General features: G+C 41.2%; 1 protein-coding gene across 1 annotated transcript in view; it reads left to right on the top strand.

Moving 5' to 3' along the window:
• NHS (NHS actin remodeling regulator) overlaps positions 1-21,756 on the top strand; it is a 326,761-nt gene that overhangs the window by 276,825 nt on the left and 28,180 nt on the right. The window contains 2 exon segments of the mRNA XM_067566088.1: positions 10,412-10,564; positions 16,585-16,718. Of these exon segments, the coding sequence (XP_067422189.1) occupies positions 10,412-10,564; positions 16,585-16,718 (287 nt within the window).

Genomic DNA, 21,756 nt, shown 5'->3' with positions numbered 1-21,756 from the left:
TTTACTATTCATTATTCTTGGAAGATGAGTAGTCACTTAACTCACATGGTATCATTTGTGCTTCTCAATTGGATGATTGAAACATCTCAATAACAGTACTGAAGAGTGAGTAACTTTAAGAGGAACAGTCATTCCTCAAATGTTCATGCAAATTAAAAAAAACCTTTACACAAACATTTGTGAATCACAAATAAAAAGAAGTAGAAACATGGTCAATCCAAATAGCTCTTTGCTGTTCCAATGAACTGTTTTTGCAGCATCAGCCCTGGTGAGGATTGATGTCTTGGGAAATCTTGATGTATGCATAAATAAGAACTAGCAAACTCGAGAGGCCACTGCAAGATTTTCACAGCTCTATCATCATCATCACGGCAAATCCCAAAAGGATATAGCCTCCTTCCAGATTGGGTGCCACCTGGATCGATCTTTGGTCAAGTCCTTAAGACTGGCTGGCTGTTCAGTCTATGTCCATCACTGGTGATCTTACTGCACCACCAAAGCTTTTGGTGTCCATGTGATTGCCAGCCATGTAGCAGCATTCCTTATTTCACAGTTCCCAGCAGCTCTTCTGTCTCATGGCTGCTTCTTTCTTTGGATCTCTATCATGTATTGGTAAGGCGGAGCAGCCATCAATGTGCCAGAAGGAAGGAGAGCAGCAGCTGCAGAAAAAGCTGCCATGAAAGATCAGAAATTGCTGATACGTTGCACAAAATGTGGGGCATGCACAGCAGACGAGAGACTGTACATTTTGCAGCATTGTAGTCTTCGCCCCCTGGATGTGACAGCAAAGACACAAATACTTAAGGGAAAAAAATCATTTGAGACATTCAGGGCTATAAATAAAATTCACATCAGACTGAGCATTTGCCTCGATGAAACATTTATGCACTAATATGCATGATGAAATTGGATGTGTTCCCAGATTATCTTGTATTTGAGATGTACTGGTCCTTCTCAGAATTCATTTTCTACCTTTCTTAAAATATTCTGCATATAAACTTTACAGACAGTAACTTACCATTGACCCATGTGGCAGGCATGGAAGAGTTTGATCACACCAAAGCTGCTGCTAATGATCCTCACTAGCTGCAGACAGATGTATGCTAAATTGGATCAGTATATAGCCTTTTGGTTATATTGAACTGAACAAGAAATATGCTGACTTTACGAACTGAAAAGGGCTTGAAAAAATACACTTGCTAACATGAAAGGGCAGCTTCTTTTGAATACAGGGCAGCAGCAGTGGTACCTCCCACCACAATCCCACGCATCTGGCTATTGTGGACCTCCGGAGCACCTGGCCACCACATACAGTACTATAGTGAAAAGGAGTTTTTGGTCTGGGGCTTTTTTGTGCAGCCCCTACTCTCTCCATTCTTTCTGGCTTCTTAAAAATGACTGGCAGGTTTGAGAGTCATTCTCATTAGAGCCTCTTAGAAGAGGAGCTCTGTTCCAGACTCTAGAACAGGCTTACTCATTAGTCTGATCCTTTTTTTTTACTTTTCCTTTTGGAACGTATATACTTGAAGAAGGATTCAGGAGCCTCCTTGGTTTTGTTTCTGTGGTGCAGTGATTCATTGTGTTACGGCTCTGAGCCTTCTAATCCTTTGCACATAGGCTCCCTGCTCTCACGCTGCAAAAGTCCCCTCCTGGCTCTGCCCTTATTCACACCTTGCAACAAATAATGCCTGCTTTCTGAACCAGAAGGCATGTGAAATTATTTTTCCCCGATAACCAGTGATGATGATGATCCCCACCACCACCAAAAAACCAAGCCAAACGCTAGAAAGTTAAGAAATGAAAGAGCTGAGGGGAGGGGAAAGCCAAGCAAGGGAGTTGGGGGAACCCCCTGGATCTATCAAAATAAATAGAGCAGAAATCTTTCTTGCTTGGCCTTTGTGTTGTTATTATTAGAACAAACGCGCTTGAGTGCACTAAGCTGTACTACCTTCAAGCTTCCATACACAGCTCAGTCACATTATGATTTTGAAAACCAAAAGGAGGAGGGAGGATGGAAGTGAGGGGAGACGAGGAGAGCAAGGCCTATGAATGCCAAAGGTGATCAACTTTAGTTACACCTCCTGTTAGAAAGCTTCCTGATCTGCTTAGGGGAATAGCCATTAGCATGTGTCTGTTTGACTCAGATGGACATGAAACCATCCAATGTTACATAACCAATATACACCCCTGTATCTAATGGGGACTGCATTAAATGGGGCCTTGGTTTTTTTCATCCCACAACAGATAAAACAATTACAGTGATTCATAGGTGAAATGAACATGATAGTTTGTATAATCCTGTTATGTCCTCAAACTGGTCAAGGCAAAAAAATTGACAGAAATTTTATATTTCATATATCTATACTGAATTTTTTCAGTCTACTTTGATGGTCAGAAGTCAATAATTAAAAGGCTATGGTTTTACAGCTGATGTATTACTTTTATTTATTTATTATTTATAATACAGTAGTGCCTAGACTGGGCTAGTGCTAGGCATTGCACAAACACAGTTCCTGCCCTGAACAGCTCACATTCTAAAGATATCAGACAAAAGAAAGGGTGGGGGAAAGAAACATTATTACCTCCATTTTACAGATGGAGAACTGAGGGAGAGGGAGAATGAATGATTAACCCAAGCTTCTGCATCAAGTATAGGGCAGAGATGAGAGCCAAGGTTCTCAAGGTTTCTTGAGTTCCAGCCCAGTGATCTTTAACCACAAAATCATTTCCCCATCTATTTGTTTATTTGCTTGTTTTAGTGCCGATAGTAGGTTCATCATAGAAATGGGTCTGTGCTAGTAGATGTGATTGCAGGACCAGAGCCTAAAAGACAATACAAGCCTAAAAGAGGAGAGCGGATGTACTGACAAACCCAGGAACTTTTTAATAATATTAAATAATTTCTGTGGACATCATGCAAAAAGCTATGTTTCATTGGACCTCGTGGGCTAGATCCTTAGCTGGTATAAGTCAAAATAGCTCCAGTGGAAAGGGTGAAGATACATTGATTTACACTAGTTGAGGATGTGACCCTGTATGTTTTAAGCGCCTTAGCATCACATCCTTTGAGAAGGTGTTTATTCTGTAATGTGGTACTATATTTAGCTCCAGTAGATTTACCTGATAGGGAATAATTATTGTTGACGAAGTAGTAGGGAGATAGTGCAGTCACTTTACATGTAAAATACCATGAATGCCTATAGCAATGTATAGTTAATACATAACACAACTGTGCTACATATTTTTAGAAGCCTTCATGAAACGCATTAAACCAAACCCTGTACATCTTACTGCTATAAAATTGCCCCTGAAGCCGACGGGAGTTCTGCATGAGTGAAAATGTGCAGGATCTATCCCACTGCCATGAAATATACACATGAACATTTCGGTAGTAGGTAAAACTCTCCACTCATTTATTTAGGGCCACCACACACAGTTACGTGAGCTGGAGTCCAGGCAACTTTTCCGGGGGATGGAACAGAGGTGGCTTGTGCCTGCCATTTTATCAGTGTCTCCAGTCATGTATTCTGTGATAATGAATATCCCCTATCTTCGAAACTATAAAGAATGTTTACCATGATTGTCAACATGTATACGTATTTCCCCATGAATAATTCCACAAATAAGCCTTGAGGCTTAGCATGCTCTAAGTTCTAGTGGATAGGGTGCTAGACTGGGTTTCAAGAGACCTGGCTTCAGTTCCCAGCTCAGCCACAGACTTTCTACGTAACCTTGGGGAAATCAATCTTCCCTGTGTCTCAGTTCCCTGTCTGTAAAATGGGGGAAGGCTTCCCTACCTCAAAGATGTCAAATCCATTAATCATTGTGAGCTGTTCAGATACTTCTGTGATGAGAGCCAGACAAGTAGATAGATAGACAAGCTACCAAGGGTTGCATGTGCATTCTAGTGATATTGGTTATTTTTTCAGACTGGAATAACTGTGGCTTCAAAACTAATACTTCAAGGCAACTCGCTAACTCCCCCACCCCCCAAATCCATCACCAACATGTTCATTCTCAGCCTCACGTAGTATATTGCATTGGGCTATTGCAATACAGAGGGGCAATTTGTCACAAGGATGCAACACGGCAAAAAACACTGGAAACCATGGGAAGCCTTGCTTTGCAAAAAATTAAACCAGTGATGGGGGAACCCCACAATGCTCAGACTTTGGGATTAGTTCAGATAAGTATCCTAAAGCTTGGGCATTTGCCTGGACCTCAAGAGGTCTCCAACCATGCCCTGCAGCCCTCCCACTGACAGCCCTGTTCAAAGGCTTTGAGTGACCTGTTGTCATCACTGGGGGTATTTACATAGCCTGCCAACTCCCTCCATTGTGTTTGGCCAGGGTGGCTCCTAGGTTCTTGCAGCTTCTTTCCCTTTTTTCTCCTGCTCCTGTGGTCCCCCCTTTCCACTCTTCTGTCTGGGATTTGCCCTTCCTCTCTCCATACTTTCAATCTGAGGGTATGTCTATATTGATGGCAGCACTGCTCCGCCAGATCGATTCTGCAGGATCACTTGAACAGCAGTGGAGACCCGTTCAATCAATCCGGAAGTCAACACCGTTAATGCACCCCTGCAAAAAGAGTAATGCTGCATGGACGGGAGGGCGTTTCCCATCTGTGCAGCGTAGTGGAGACACCACAGTAAGTAGGAGTTAGAAAGTCAGTGGGAGATACGCAAGCTCCTGTTGACTGCCGCTGGATTTTGCCAGCAGTGTAGACCAAGCCTAAATGATGATTATTTTTAGAGTAAGGGAAACAACAAAACAAGAAAATAAAAATAAAGTCTCTATCAGAGAGCACGACGTGTGTCTTCTTTGTAACATACTGCTTCAGCTCTCCCTCACAAACTGGCAACTGCTCCTACAAGTAACAGCTTCTTAAAACATGGAAAGTTGCAGTGCATGAGAAAACTAAAACATACTAGTGATGTAACTGTATACAGCAAGCTTTTTCCAACTCTGCCCCTCCCCTACTCCATATTATCCCTACCTTCCACTCCTGTTTCATGGTGTCTTTCTCTTAGGACTGCAGCATGTTTATTCTTTTTATTATTATTTCTATTATAAAAGTGACTAGGGACCAACCAAGTATAGGCCTTCATTGTGCTAGGCACTGTACATACTTATAATAAGAGAGAGTCCTTGCCCCAAAGAATAAATAGATAAGACAACAGGTATAGAATCATAGAAGATTAGAGTTGGAAGGGGCCTCAGGAGGTCATCTAGTCCAACCCCCTGCTCAAAGCAGGACCAGCTAAATCATCCCAGCCAGGGTTTTGTCAAGCTGCACTTAAAAACCTCTAAAGATGGAGATTCCACCACCTCCCTAGGTAACATCCAGTGCTTCACCATCCTTCTAGTGAAAAACTTTTTCCTAATATCCAACCTAGACCTCCCCCACTGCAATTTGAGACCAATGCTCCTTGTTCTGTCATCTACTACCACTGAGAACAGCCTAGCTCCATCCTCCCTGGAATCCCCTTTTAGGCTGCTATCAAATCCCCCCTCATTCTTCTCTTTTGCAGACTAAACAAGCCTAGTTCCCTCAGTCTCTCCTCATAAGTCTTGTGCTCCAGCCCCCTAATTGTTTTTGTTGCCCTCCGCTGGACTCTCTCCAGCTTGTCCACATTCTTTTTGTAATGGGGGGCCCAAAACTGGACACAATATTCCAAATGCGGCCTCACCAATGCTGAACAGAGGGGAATAATCACTTCCCTCGATCTGCTGGCAATGCTCCCACTAATGCAGCCCAATATGCTATTAGCCTTCTTGGCAACCAGGGCACACTGTGGCTCATATCCAGCTTCTTATCCACTGTAACCCCCAGGTCCTTTTCTGCAGAACTGCTGCCTATCTCGTCAGTCCCCAGTCTGTAGCAGTGCATGGGATTCTTCTGTCCCAAGTGCAGGACTCTGCACTTGTCCTTGTTGAAACCCATCAGATTTCTTTTGGCTGAATCCTCCAATTTGTCTAGGTCTCTCTTGTAACCCTTGTGCCAGACAGAGTCGGCAGCAGCAAGGGCTGGGTTCTATATCTAGGGGTCCCTGTCAATGATACCACACCAAACTGGCTCAAGCCCCCAACCCAGTCACCTGGGAAATCACAAACTATCCCCTGGGCGCCCAAAGGGGCAATACTTTCCCTCTCGCAAGCACAGAATCTGAGTGTAGAAAGTAAACCTTTTAATAACAGAAGGGAAGTAACACAGCACTGGTTTGGGAAACTGTGCAAACAGCATTCATGAACTCAATGAGCCAAACCCATCCCAGAGCACGGGGCGTGTCCTTCGCCTCTCCCTTCCCCTGTATTGACCATCATAGTTGCAATGTGCACCTCTCGTGGGGCTCAGCTAGTCCCTCTCTGCAGGCTCCTGCCGGACGCAGGCTTGACCAGGCCTCCTCCGCTGCTGCCTCCTGCTACCTCCAGGCCTCAATTAGTCCCCACTCCTGGCTCCCACCGTCTGCTGGTGCCAACCACTCCAGGCTCCCGCCGTCTGCTGGCCCCCCTCTGTCTACAGATGCTAACTGATCCTGGCATCTGCAGGCGCTGACCTCTCCTGGCTCCCGCTGTCTGCTGGTGCTGACCAATCCCACCATCTGCTGGCATTGACCGCTGTTGCTCCTGCCATCTACTGGTGCTGACTGATCCCGCCGTCTGCAGGTGCTGCCCACTGCTGGTACCTCTCTGATGGTTGTCAGTCAAGGTTTCCCAGTCTCTTTAGTGATTCAGCTCTTACTGAATTTCAGCTCATGGGAAAACCTTCTGCTGACACAGAAGCAACGTCCCTGCTTTTAACAAACAAAAGACTCCAAGAGGAATCATTAATTCTACCATTTAACAGTGGGAGGAGATCGTCAATCCATGCCTGAGAGTAGCCCTTTGCCAGGGCTAGTGCAATCTCAACAGGAGACTTCTCACCTCTCTTTCTCTCCTTGTGATGCTAAAACATCTGTCCACCACCCTTTTTGGGCTCTGTTTGGGTGAGAGTGAATTTTTTATCAGAACAGGCTAAACACAGATATGATGCCATTTGTTCATACAATTGAAGGACAACATTTCATTACCCCTACAGTTAACACAAAAGTGACTTGTAACACAATACCAGACACACTGACCCTTTCCCATCATGCTCAACACCTAGTGTGCTTATGCAATATGCTGAGTACTGAATTGTACTCATGCAAATACAAAACCCATGCAAATAACGTGCTCCCCTTTGAGCTGCTGAGCAGGGAGAGTGCCACTCAGACCTTGCTTATACTCTGTATCCTATCCCTACCTTCCAGGGTATCTACCACTTCCCCCAGCTTAGTGTCATCTGCAAACTTGCTGAGGGTGCAATCTACCCCATCCTCCAAATCATTAATGAAGATGTTGAACAAAACCAGCCCCAGGACCGACCCCTGGGGCACTCCGCTTGTGACCGGCTGCCAGCTAGACATGGAGCCATTGATCACTACCCATTGAGCCCAATGATCTAGCCAGCTTTCTATCCATTTTATAGTCCATTCATCCAACCCATACTTCTTTAACTTGCTGCTAAGAATACTGTGGGAGACTGTATCAAAAACTTTGCTAAAGTCAAGGTATATCATGTCCACCGCTTTCCCCACATCCACAGAGCCAGTCACCTCTTCATAGAAGGCAATCAGGTTGGTCAGGCATGACTTGCCCTTGGTGAATCCATGTTGACTGTTCCTGATCACCTTCCTCTCCTCCAAGTGCCTTAAAATGGATTCCTTGAGGACCTGCTCCATGATTTTTCCAGGGATTGGAGGTGAGGCTGACCAGTCTGTAGTTCCCTGGATTCTCCTTCCCTTTTTTGAAGATGGGCAGTATATTTGCCTTTTTCCAATCATCAGGGACCTCCCCCAATTGCCACAAGCTTTCAAAGATAATAGCCAGTGGGGAAAAGGACAGAACACACAAGCAGAGTCAAGCATGTGGTGATTTGCAAACATCATGTGAGTTCACTCATTCTTTGAGGGAGGACTTTAGTTGCTGCTTTTGAGGACTGGACTGGGACTGAGGCAGCCTGTGGTGGTAGCTATCTCCTGTCCCTACTTCATCCTGTCTCTCCTGCAGAAGGTAGGAGCTAAGAAGTGGAGCAAGGATGCACTGAAAGCAATCAGAGGGGCGAATGCTGAATGCCCACAAGCAGTATCCTTGAAGGAGAAAACCACAACCAAATTTGCAGATATCTGGGACACCCAGTGGAATCCAAGAATGTCCTGGAAAATTCATAACCGTTAACCAAATCCTGTAGTTTTTACTCAGACAAATTCTGCAGGATATGTCTTTTTACCATTACCTGCAGAGTAAGCAGGGGTAAACAGTATAGCTAGGAAGCCAATAGCTTTCACTGTCTGCAGATATCAGTGCCCCACATGTATTCATTGTTACCACTGGGGAGGGACATCACTTGGTATTGAACTGCAACCTTTTCAACAGTATAGGTGGAAGAACCAGGTCTTTGGGGAGGGCAGGTCTCTATTCCTGTCGCCACATCAGACAGATATTCTGAGGTGTCCTTAACTCTGAGCAGGGGGCGCTTAAAGAACTTTGGACACTTTGCTAGCTGATCAGTCCCCATTGAATGCTATCACTGAATGACTGAATTTCTTTCCAACCTCTGCTGGTTTTGGTAATGGCTTCCCTTTCAAGAAATGTTGGGAGATGACCTGCCCCCCCTGTGAGACTGACAGCAATAGGGTCACTGACCTGGAGCATTTGCCAGTGGGTGCTGAGTGTGCTGTTTATCACTGTTCTTTTTGAAAAAGACAAGGGGAAAGGAGGAAAAGGTTTTGATGTGTTTATGATTAGGAGTACTGTCTTGAGCTGCCCTGACTCCAAGACAGAGTGCTAGAAGGACTTCATGGCTCCATATTTGTGAAGTGAGAACCAGTGAAAACCACTCCCCCATACGCACACAAACACCGGATAATGTTGAGAGTATTGTGACCTTTATCCTTTGACAAGAGTCATTACTATGACTCCTTAGTTTTATGGGAGAAATCATAGTTCACTGTGTAACTGCCAAAGAGTGAAATAACCCGAAAGCCTGGATCTTATGCAGGCAATTAGTGGTGTAGGACCTTATAAAAAGAGCAATAAAGAGCCAGGGGTGTAAAAATATTTTTTACTTTTTAAATGAGCTGTTGAATGTATTGACACAAATCTGCTCTGTTTGGCCACCACAGAACTGCAGAATTCATCTTTGCATACTTATTTATTTTGTCACCTGTAAAGCTAGTTACTGAATACACTAAAGTTAAACTTTTCTCCACTGGGCCCACATGTTGCTGAGAAAGTCTCTCCTTTCTTAATGTGTAGCTGGTTTATGCAACTTTCAGAGGAAGTCCTTTGAGATTTCTGGGCAGGGGAATTGAAGTTTCTAGTCCCTCAAAAATCAGTGTCTATTAAAAAAGTACCTTTTCTGAAGATAGCATTTGAATTTGCTTAGCAGGCTTATCTGGTAGTCTCAGTCTTCATGCACTGAAATGCAGTGAGCTAACAACCAGTGTTGTGAGATAATGAGGATACAGCATATTCCAATACAGTGGTTTTCAATCTTTTTTCCTTTGCAGACCCCTAAAAAAAATCCAAATGGAGGTGCGGACCCCTTGGGAAATTTTAGACATAGTCTGCAGACTCCAACAGATCTGTGGACCACAGGTTGAAAATCACTGTTCTATGATAATGACAACCTTTCTCAGAGCCTATAGACATGGTCTGTGGACCACCAGAGTCTAGTGGTTAGAGTGGGTTCTGTTCTCCATTCTGCCACAGGTTCAGTAGGTGACTCTGAGCATGTTACTTGATCTCATTCTGCCTCAATTTTCCCATTTAAAAATGGAGATGATGATACTTGGCTCTTAAATATCTAACATAGATCTAACACATACATATATCTAGTACATTCAACACAGAGATATCATGTATAGATACTGATACTGAGGACAGGTCTACACTAGAAGTGCTACATCAGCATAGCTGCACTGATGCTGCTGTAGAGCATCTGGTGAAGACGCTGTATGCCAATGGGAGAGAGCTCTCCCGTCGGCATAATTACTTGACCTCCACAAGAGGCGGAAGCTATGTCGGTGGGGGAGCCTCTCCCACCAACATAGTGCAGGTGTGAACAGCGCTTTAGTTTTTTCTATAAAGCCCTGCGTGATCTACAGCAGAAACATGCTATATAAATGTTAATTGGAGGTGTTATGTAGAAGAAGATTGGAAGAATATGGTCCCTATCACTGGGTGGGAGGTGAGGTGATATGACTCCTTCAGAACCCACCCTTTATGGCAGTAATTTACCTTCCAAGTATGATGCCTGGCTTGCTATTTCAGATAAAGTGCATGTACCAGTGGGTAAATGTTCTATTCTCTTGTTTTTGATTCTACAGCTGTCTCTAACCTGGATGTAGAGAGTAAACTGAGCGTGTACTACCGGGCACCTTGGCATCAGCAAAGAAATATTTTCCTCCCTTCAACCAGACCACCCTGTGTGGAGGAGCTGCACCGCCACGCCAAACAGAACTTGCGAGCCTTACGTAGAGGTAACCACTTCCACAGTCATCTCTCACTTTATCCACACTATGGGTCTGATCCAGAACCCATTGAATTCACTGGAAAGTCTCCCAGTCATTATGCTTTGGATGGGGTCCTTAGTGAATAAAGAAACAGGAAATTCCAGCAATGCCAAGCAGACTTTGTCCTCTGTTTTGCTTGTTATCTTAAAAAAAAAAAAAAAAAAAAAAAAAATCCCAAACACTTTTTTTGAAAGTTTTCTTTCTGCTTTTTTTAACATTAGAAATATTAGGATTGTCACATCTGTCTTCCCTGTTTTTCCTGGAGGATTAATTAGGCATGTCAAAGCTATCTATTGTGAGCCCTCACTCTTAAACGGAACGGATGAAAGTGTTGAATTTTAACAAAGACATCTTTTCTTCCAAGTGTTAAATGTTCACAAAATTGACCCAAAAAACCACCCCAAACTCTGAGGTTTTTATAAACAGCCAGATTAAAGTTTTCTTTTCTTCTCAATTGTTCAGCATTAAGTGTCGTCTTGATTTTTATTATATCATTTCACTGGTTACCACAAAGTCTTCCCAGGGCAGATAAGACTTGAAGGCCATTGCAGAGAAGAGAAATGTATTATTTGCATCAGTCTTCACTGCAGAGGAGATGAGGGAGATTCCCACACCTGAGCCATTCATTTTAGGTGACAAATCTGAGGAACTTTCCCACTGAGATGTCAATAGAGGAGGTTTTGGAACAAACGGATAAATTAAACAGTAATAAGTCACCAGGACCAGATGGTATTCACCTAAGAGTTCTGAAGGGATTCAATTATGAAATTGCAGAACTACCTACTATAGTCTGTAACCTATTGCTTAAATCAGCCTCTGTACCAGATGACTGGCGGATAGCTAATGTGAGGCTGATTTTATAAAAGGCTCCAGAGGCAAGCCTGGCAATTTCCAGGCTGGTAAGCCTAACTGCAGTATCAAGAAAATTGGCTGAAACTGTAGCAAACATCAGAATGATCAGACACATAAATGAACATGATATGTTGGCGAAGAGTCACCACAGCTTTTGGAAATCATGCTGCATGAATCTATTAGAATTATTTGAGGGTGTCAAAAAACATGTGGATAAGGGTGGTCCAATGATATAGTTTCTTGGACTTTCAGAAAGCCTTTGACAAGGTCCCACGCCAAGAGCTCTTAAGCAAAGTAAGCAGTCATGGGATAAGAGAGAAGGGCCTCTCATGGTTCAGTAACCGGTTATAAGATAAGAAACAAAGATAAGAAACATAAGAATAAATGGTCAGTTTCCACATTTGAAAGAGGCATAGCAGGGTCCCCCAAAGATCTGTACTGGGACCAGTGCTGTTCAACATATTCATAAATGATCTGGAAAAGGAGGTAAAATAGTGAGGTGGCAAAGTTTGCAGATGGTGCTAAGTTACTCAAGGTAGTTAAGTTCAAAGCTGACTGTGAAGAGTTACAAATGGATCTCACAAAACTGGATGAGTGGGCAACAAAATGACAGATGAAATTCAATGTTGATAAATACAAAGTAATGCATATTGGAAAACATAATCCCAACTATACATTCAAAGTGATGGGGTAAATTAGCTGTTACTACTCAAGAAAGAGATCTTGGAGTCATCTTGGATAGTTCTCTAAAAACATCCGCTCAGTTTGAAGCAGCAGTCAAGATAGCTAACAAAATGTTAGGAACCATTAGGAAAGGGATAGATAATAAGACAGAAAATATCATAATGCCACTATATAAATCCATGGTACACCCACATCTTCGAATACTGCATGCAGTTCTGATTACCGCATCTCAAAAAGACATATTAGAATTAGAAAAGGTACAGAGAATGGCAACCAAATGACTAGGAGCATGGAATAGCTTCAACGCAAGAAGAGATTAAAAGGACTGGGACTGGTCATCTTAGAAAAGAGACGATTAAGGGAGAATGTGATAGAGGTCTATAAAATCATGAATGATGTGGAGAAAGTGAATAGGGAAATGTTATTTACTCCTCTATGTAACACAAGACTCGGGTCACCCAATGAAATTAATAGGCAGCCAGTTTAAAACAAACATAAGGAAGTACTTCACACAATGCACAGTTAACCTGTGGAACTCATTGCTAGTGGATAATGTGAAGGCCAAAAGTGTAACTGGGTTCAAAAAAAGAATTAGATGAGTTCTTGGAGGATAGATCCATCAGTGGCAATTAGCCAAGAGGGGCAGGGACACAATCCCATACTCTGGGTGTCCCTAAACCTCTGACATCCAGCTGGGACTGGATGACAAGGGGTGGAAAACTCAATAAATTATTTGTTTTGTTCTTTCCCTCTTAAGCATCTGGCACTGGCCCCTGTAGGAGGACACATAGTGGGCTAGATGGACCATTAGTCTGACCTACTATGGCCATTCTTATGTAATTTCTAATATAAAAAACAAGCAGAAGAAACAATCACCTCTTTTTGTTTGTACATCATAAAGAAGAAGAAAAAACACAAGCAGGTCATCTTTCAAGTATTCAACAGCAGCCTTCCTTAGCTGAAGTAGTTTTGTATCAATATCAATAATTCTCTTAGTCTGTTGTTGTTATTATTAATGATAATAATTGACTGACCAGATTTGTGAAGTTTATATTAGCTGGATAAAATGTTACAATTAATTACCACGTTTTGACCTCTGCAAATTCTAACTCAGCAGCAAACTGTGGATGCAGTATGTCTTAATAGCACTGCAAAGAGCCATAAAAAGGAATAACAATCATAGTAGCATTAAAATTAGAACAGACCATGGTGGGGAGGGGGTGGTTTCCTTAGCCAGTCAGCATAGCAACTGTCCTAGCATCAGGATAATGTGCTTCTGCCATCTTGTGGACAGGAGAAATTCTGACAACCAAAGAGAAATGGGTAATGGTGTTAAATAACAAATTGTGTTTTGACAACATACCATCCTCAGTATTTAATATTAACTCTGCAGCTTTAGTAGACAGTGTGTCACACATTGTTATATTTTATTTTCTATGTATTTTTATATTGTAAAGTGCAAGTATACTCTGAAAAGTGCACCTAAAAGTGACATCGTGTTTCCATGAGTCTCTCTCACTTATTCCTGTTTCAAATTTGCATTGTTTAGAAATAAAAAGATATTTTTAACTGCCAGTGCTTTAAATTCAATGGTAGATCAGAAAATCAAGTTACATTCTGCTTGCCTCATTCATCAATGCCAATAATGAAGACTGTGCTGTTGATACTTAGCTGACAGTGTTGTTGAGAATGCATTTGGTAAAAAAGAATCTAGCTTGCGCTTCCATTGGTTCTGCATTCTAACAGTAATGGAGCCACTTCTACCCTGGCATCAGGTGCAGAGGGAGAGAAAAGACACCATCCCCCATCTCACACAGACTCCCAGAAGATTTTGAAGACACTTGAGTTTGGGCATGGACTGATGCTGGAAGAGACTTAAGTATTGAGAGATTTCTAGGCAATGAAAGACTCCTCAGAGCTTGAAATTTTCTTGGAACTGAGAGAGACTAGTTTAGCTGGTGCCTTGACGTCAAACACCTCAATTCTGGGACAAGTCTTTACCTCAGCATCCATCTCTTTGGTGCCAATCAAGCACTCAGAACCTGAAACAGCTGTGGAACCAGGGAATGAAATCCTAGCCAGGAATGTTCTTTCTTATTTCTCCTCACTGCACTTACTGATAGAATCCATACTCTATTATATCTCAATGTTTCTAGGCAAAAGAAGCTCCCAGCTCCATTGGAAATCAGGCCTTGGGTCCACGGCATCTCAGCGTTGGCCTCACTACCATTTGGGATGTAATTTAAGTCCCATTCTGGGAGACCTCAGGCTCATTAGCGTCAGCTGTAGTGTCTTTTATGAAGGTGAACCTTGCAATGGCCTGCGGGCCCAGTGGAAACCCTATCTTCTTGGACATTTGCACCATAGGGGGTAGGGTCAATGATGAATCCACCTTATCCTTACAGTGCATGTAATATTTAGCTTATGGAAGCCTTTCAGAATTGCATTCAGTTTTCAAAGGGACCATAGCTGCACGTTAGCCTCCATGGACTTGCCTACTGATCTTTTTCTCTCTCGATTTTGGTTTTGGAGGGATTTAAGACAAAAACAAATTACAGGTAGGGACTTTTCAGATATTTGGGCGATGACAATAAATCATGGTTTTTTTCCAGATATTTAAAATTCATTTTTGAGCCTCCTGGTCTCAGTTTTGCTCTGTTTCTTCTTAACTTTGTGTAAGAGATGGAAATAAATATACATGTTTTCAGGCAATTTCTCTCTTTACCAGTGGAGAGATCATCTTCAACAACCATTATCTAAATTTTAATTATGTTTCTAGGGGAGCAGTCTCCTGCTGTGATCTGCACTATGGGGGCTGGATGTGTGAGAGTGACCAGAAGGGTTTCCATCATTGAATCATAGAAATATAGAAGTGGAAGGGTCCTTTTTAGGTTATCTAGTCAAGTCCCCCACACTGAGGCAGAACTAAGATTTAGACCATCCCTGAAAGGTGTTTATCTAACTTGTTCTTAAAAACTTCCCATGGTGGAGATTCCACAACCTCCCGAGGTAATCAGTTCCAGTACTTTACTACCCTTAAAGTTTGGAAGTTTTTCCTAATATTTAACCTAAATCTCCTTTGCTGCAATTTAAACCCATTACTTCTCGTCCTGTGCTCAGTGGTTAAGGAGAACTATTTGTCACCTTCTTCTTTATAACAACCTTCCACATACTTGAAGACTGTTATCATGTATCCACTCAGTCTTCTCTTCTTCAGACTAAACAAACCCAATCTTTTCAATCTGTCCTTGCAGATCATGTTTTCTAGACCTTAATCATTTTTGGTGTTCTCCACTGGATTTTCTCCAGTTTTTCCACATCTTTCCCAAAGTGTGGTGTCCAGAACTGGACACAAAACTCCAGTTAAAGCCTTATCGGGGCTGATAGAGTAGAAGAATTACTTATCTTATCTTGCTTACAACACCCCTGCTAATACATCCCAGAAAGATGTTTGCTTTTTTTGCAACGGTATTACTTCATTGACTCATATGTAGTTTGTGATCCACTGTAGCCCCCAGATCCTTCTCTGCTGTACTCCTTCCTAGGCAGTCATTTCCCATTATATATTTGTGCAACTGATTAGTCCTTCCTAAGTGTAGTACTTTGTATTTATCCTTATTGAATTTCATCCTGTTTACTTCAGACCCTTTCTCCACTTTGTCAAGATCATTTTGAATTCTGATCCTCTCCTCCAAAGTGCTTGCAACCCTGCCCAGCTTGGTATGATCTGCAAACTATGTAAATGTACTCTCTATGCCATTATCCAAATCATTTATGAAGATATTGAATAGAACCAGACCCAGGACAGATCTCTTAGTTAGGATTTGAGTTGGTAATGTTCAAACAGCATATGATCTGTTTTGTTTAAAGATGAGATGAGCCAATTCTGGGTTTTAGTTTTGTAAAACCTCATCAGTCAAAAAGGTTTGGCAAGAGGTACTTTGCCTTGGAAGGGGATTTTAATGAGATATGTGAGGAACTTTATACATATTTAGTAACAATTACAGTTATAGCATAAAAAAACAAAGTTACCGTGTGTCCTTACTTTCTAATTCTTTGTCTACCAACTCTTCTGTTTCCTCCACTATTGTTGTAGCTCTCACATACTGAACCATTAGAATCCAAGCTCCTTGGGGTACACACTGTGTCTTCCTCTGTTTTTGGAAAGCACCATGCATGGTCTGGGGGCTACTACAGAAAAAATAATAATAATAATAATAATAATAAGGAAGAACAGCCTGAATCTTTGCTAGAGGATTAAACTTCATTATTTATATTGTTATATATGTGTATGTATATATATATATATATATATATATATATATGTGTGTGCGTATGTATGTATATATATAAAGAGATTTATATTGTTATATATATATATATATAAAGAGATTTTTGTTTAATATCTCAATCAGAAAAACTGACTTCTAGTTTCTTCTTTTCCAAAACAGAACAACGAAACTGTGGTGATAACAGACAGCAGAAACTCCCAGGGCCCATCTCTGTGGTGGCTCCCCCATTTCCCCACTTCCCTGCAATCTACAGTCAGAAGAGACAAGAGATAAAGGACCAGCACTTGCTAACAGTAAGCTTTTCCTGCACTTTAAAGCTATAACTTATTATTAGACCTAATAATGATGCTGTTCTTTATGACCTTTATCGTCATGCTTACTAATTGCCCTGTGGATTTGTATGGTTACAGTACAGTTGACATTGGTCTCTGCCTAATCGGTAACAAAACACAGACTTGTTTCCAGTAAAGATATTGTGGATTACATTTTGGAAATTCCATTAAGAGATAGATGGGCACCTGAGATTTTATTCCCCTTTACAAAGGTGTCACAATACTTTCAGGAGTCATTCTTGACTAGTTCCTAAGCAAGGTGTAATACTTCCAAGAGGGAACTTAGTGTTGTAATGTGAGTCCTACCATTGCCAAGAACCAGGAATTCTAGAATTTCAAATAACTATGGGAAGTAATGGTACCACTTTACTAACCAAGGTACCTGCAGTAACACACATGCCTACAGAGTACTCATCCATCGCTAGTCAGCAGTTGCTTTTATTGCTAATGGACTCTGCTGTGCCATTGTACAGTACCAAATATTCAGATACTTTATTGTACCATTGACTTCTGTGAGTATTATGACTAGCTTGAGAACCAAACAAGAAAAAATGGTAGTGCAGTCAACGGAGTTGCATTGATTTACACCCCGAGCTGAAGATCTGACCCAGTGTGTGTGTACTGACTAGCCCTGGTACAAATTTGAAATTAAATTAGTGATCTCACAGATCTACCATTGTAAAAGGAATTGGTCCCACCAATATTTTGAGAATTTCACTATGAATGAAATTTTCCCCTGTGCTAAGGACCAGCACAAGTCCCAAGTCCCACACTTAAGCATCCAAAATCAGGCTTACATGGGACTTAAGTAATGTATGCACTTTATACTGACCTCAGCACAGGGATGAGTTTCACCATTTGTATAGATACACAGTATGCAATCGGGCACCAAGACATAGTATCTAGGGGGGAGACATTTGTAGGAGAAAAAGGGGAATGGTGCATCAAGGTGGGATCACAGGCAGCATGGAAAAGTCAAAAGGGTCAATGGGAGGCAAAATAGAAAGGTGTCCAAGATGATGCCAGGTTATAGGTGTGAATTGGTTCAATGTAATGGTTTTGAAAGTATATTGGACATAAAGCTTCCTCAGCTAGCATCAGATGAGGAAAAAGCTTGCCTTTTAAATTGTACGTTCTATGGACTGAATCTTAGCTGTGTTTGGTAAGTAACTAGTAGATTTAGACATTACTTTCATCTATGTAATACAAAATAATAATTAATGAGCAAGAATATGAGCTCTGTGCTTGCAGAAATTAAATCGTGTTAACTGCAGACTTCGGTTGACTTTTCCAGAAGTTCACCTTTTTCCTTTTAAGAAAGAAAGTGTCAAGCCTTATGTGCATCTTGATTGGGTTTTTTTTGGAAAGTACCCAGGCTTAAATGTTCCCCCGCAGCAGGAGCAAGCAAAAGTTACTGAATACCTAATCCTACCGGCCTCTAGCTAGCTGGCAATGTCTTGCTTTACAACTAATTCAAACCCAGGGTGCTCCAAAGCGCTCTCATCACACAGTTTAGAGCACTCTGTGTTCCTGAGGGAGTTGTAAAAGGAAAGGGTATGGCAAGGTGGTATAGACTGTGCATGAATACAGATACTGCTTGGCAAACTGAATGTTTGACCAAAGATTTGTAAGAGCTACTCAAACAGTGGAGAACTAATTGATTGTGAGCCCCCCACACCTCATTTAATAGCATCATTTTGAAAAAAAGTTGAAAATACTGTCAGTGGTGAGATTTCCCCTTTCAGTGTGTTACAGCTGCTGGAATAAGCTTGTTGACATCTCTGTAGAATTTCAAAATGCTTCTGGGAACTGATGGATAATTTCTGGCATATTGTGCCAATTATTGGTTGCATTGCCTGACCATTAATTAAGTAATGAAATAATATGCTTGAAACCCACCAGAATTTTCATACATGGAACAGCAGCGTGTTCTGTATTTCCCTTCCCTAGTCTGCAAGGAATGTGCTAGTGAAAAAAATACTAGCTCATGTCATCAAAAAGCCACTTTCACCGGTGCATCCTTAAGACTGAAAATTCAAGCAATTGGAAATGAGGAAATGCCAAAAGTTACAGGCTAAACTTTTCAAACTTGGCTGCCTACGTTAAGCACATACATTCACATTCTGTAAGTGGCCTGATTTTCAGAGGTGATGAATACCTGCAGCTCCCATTAATTGAGTGGGAGCTGCAGCAGTTTACTACTACTGAAAAACAGGCTATTTACTTAGGTTCCTAACTTTAGGCACCTTGGTTTGAGCATTTTGGTCACAGCTTTTAATGTTTTAAAGTTCAGGCTGTTGTCTTGGCTTCATTAAACATCCTGTGTGTTGTTTTTGGTAGAGAATAGATAGAAGAAACAGTAGTAAATTAAGGATTACATTTAACAAGGAAAAAAATCTAGAAAACACAATGGGATCATCAAATAATATGGGATCATCAAACTTTTTAGGTGTCACACGCATGATGTGTTCAAAATTCAGCTTACTGTCTAACCTTTCTACCACACAGAAGCCTAAGTACCACTCATTCTGCCCCTTCTACTGATGAAGAAAAAAAATTGGGAAAGAAGGAAATTTGACAGAGCAAGGGGATTATTCTGCAGACATGTTCCCATGACAACCCTGCATGTAACACCTCCTACTACAGCCATTGAAAACTGAGATGTTGTGTCATTGTGTCTGCAATGAAGACTTTTGTTTCACATTCTTCAATCTTTTCTTCTTTTTTTCTGGTGCCCCACTTGCTCTAGTGAAGTGTGTGAAGCTCCAAAAGTTCAGAGTTTGATTTCAGAACCTCTGGATTCCGCAGAATTGGTCTGGAAATCTCGTAAAAACAAGCTTTCTCACAGACCTCTGGCTGGTCAACTTCCGGATATACTTTGCAGAAATGGGGGGAATATGTTCACATTTTAAAATATATACTGACACATACATAAAATTCAGTTTGTTTGACTGTAAATACAGTCTGGGCAAAGATTCAAGAGACTTGTTTTCTGAACTGGCTTTTTCCATCCTTAGATAAGACAGTTGGAACAAGTAAGGAATGGAAATGACCCATCAGGTTATTTATTCCATCTACCCCCCATTTCAGAAATATTCCCTGTGGTATGTTCTCCAGTGCTTTGTATACACCAGTTTTAAATGATTCAAAGGGAAACTCTGTCAAGCACATCAAGTTTCACATGGTTTTATGTTGAAGCCATGTGAAACCTCAAGGAAATGCTGAAGGTCTTTTAATTAATCAGATTAATTAATTACATTCATTAATTTCCTATGCACAAATGGCATCTACCATTCTTTACCCTCCTCCTCCCCCCCCAAAAAAAGCTACTTGTACTATTGAATCTGCAGACTGAACATGTAACACAGCATATAAGCACTAAGTGTAGTACATGCAATCCTACGTTATAGGATTATTATTATGTGCCTTCCTCTGTTAGAACATCATGTGTGGTATGACTTCTGTCAGAAAACAAATTTTATTTTTGTATTTACCTTGTCAAAACACTGAAGCATTACATTCATCATTAAAGGATTGTCAGCATTTTAACAGATCACACTTGTAATGTTCCAAAGTAAAATAAACACCCACAAGCAGATAAAACAAAAAGTTGTGGAAAGTAAAACATGTGGAAATGTAAATTGCAAGAGTAGGCAGGCGAGCAACATTGTGTTTTAAAGCAGTAAAATGGGAGAAAATAGCTTAGTAAGAACTATTTCTTTTATTTTCTCTACCAGTATTGCCTGACTACATGAAAAATATGCTGATCTTTTACTAGCACTTCCTTTCCTCTTCCCAACAATGTTAATTATTCTATCAGTTAAATCAGTAGCTTTGCTCTAGATACAAAAGCCAAGAAAATTATTTGTTCTGTTCTCTGAAAATTCTATTCTGAAGGAGAAAAACATTATTTAGCACTTACACAGAGTTAATTAATGAGTTAATTAATCCTTACCACCTGCCTGTGAGGTAGAGAAGTAGTAGTTTCTCCATTTTACAAATGGGAAAGCTGAGACAGGGATGTTAAGTGATTCACCGAGTGCCACAGGAAAAAGTCAATGTTAGAGATATTAATGTCAATGTTAGAGATAGAATTAGCACTCAGAGATCCAGGTTTCAGCCCTGGGTTCAAACCGCTAGTTCACACTTCTCCTACAGCTTATTTTCCCAGTGATTTTTGTTTTCATATTTAAAAGTCATAGAGTCCTGTTTTTGAAGAGTTATGTATTCATGTTGGGTGAAGTAGGCCAAGGCAAGCCCTATAGAACACTTGAACAGGATTTAAAAGGTGTTTAGGCTACATCCTGGTCCTCTGCACTCGGGTGAATATCAACTTTTTTATATTTTATTCCTAAAGTCATCCAGCAAGGAATTTTCCAACATGCCCTCTTTTTTTTACTTGTCCAATGGTACGGAAATCAGGAGCTATAAACAATACTTAATCCCCTTGTTTGCCTTTTTTTAAGTTCTTGCTCTTATGGGGTCAACAGATAATGTTTTAGGAAATATAAACTGTGGCACTGGTCACACTACTGTTAAATGTTTTGTCAGCACTTCCTCTCTTTGCAATGCTTTGGGAATCCGCCATCAAGATCTCCTGCAGGCTAACATTTAGCATATACCATTTAAGTGAATTTTTCAACTAATTTTGAGAGAAAAAAAGTCAGTGTAGCCATTTCTAAATTAAACAAACATGCAGAGAATAAAAGCTAACCGCTCTTGAAAACTTTTCTGCGCTCACTAAACAGGTTTGAATAAAAGAACACAAATGAGTTGTTTGCTCTTGGTTTTATATTTCTCCTTTAACGTCTTTGCCATGGGTTCCATGTCTCCTGTGCAGTCACTTACTCTGAAGTGCCAACATTTCCTGGAACTGTCACTTCAAATGAGTCATGCGCCATGCATGATGCAACACAGACATTGGTTTTTGCACAAGCCTTGCCTTACTATTTGGAGATCATAAACAGCACCAGAGCCCAAAACTCTTGGGAGGAGGAGA

This window comes from Emydura macquarii, unplaced genomic scaffold (genome assembly GCF_026122565.2).
Source record: "Emydura macquarii macquarii isolate MOO-44397 ecotype Brisbane River unplaced genomic scaffold, CSIRO-AGI_Emac_v2 contig_2734, whole genome shotgun sequence".
Lineage (NCBI taxonomy): Eukaryota > Metazoa > Chordata > Testudines > Chelidae > Emydura > Emydura macquarii.
The sequence above is the reverse complement of the archived record's forward strand: the minus strand, read 5'-3'. Positions and strand labels throughout refer to the sequence as shown.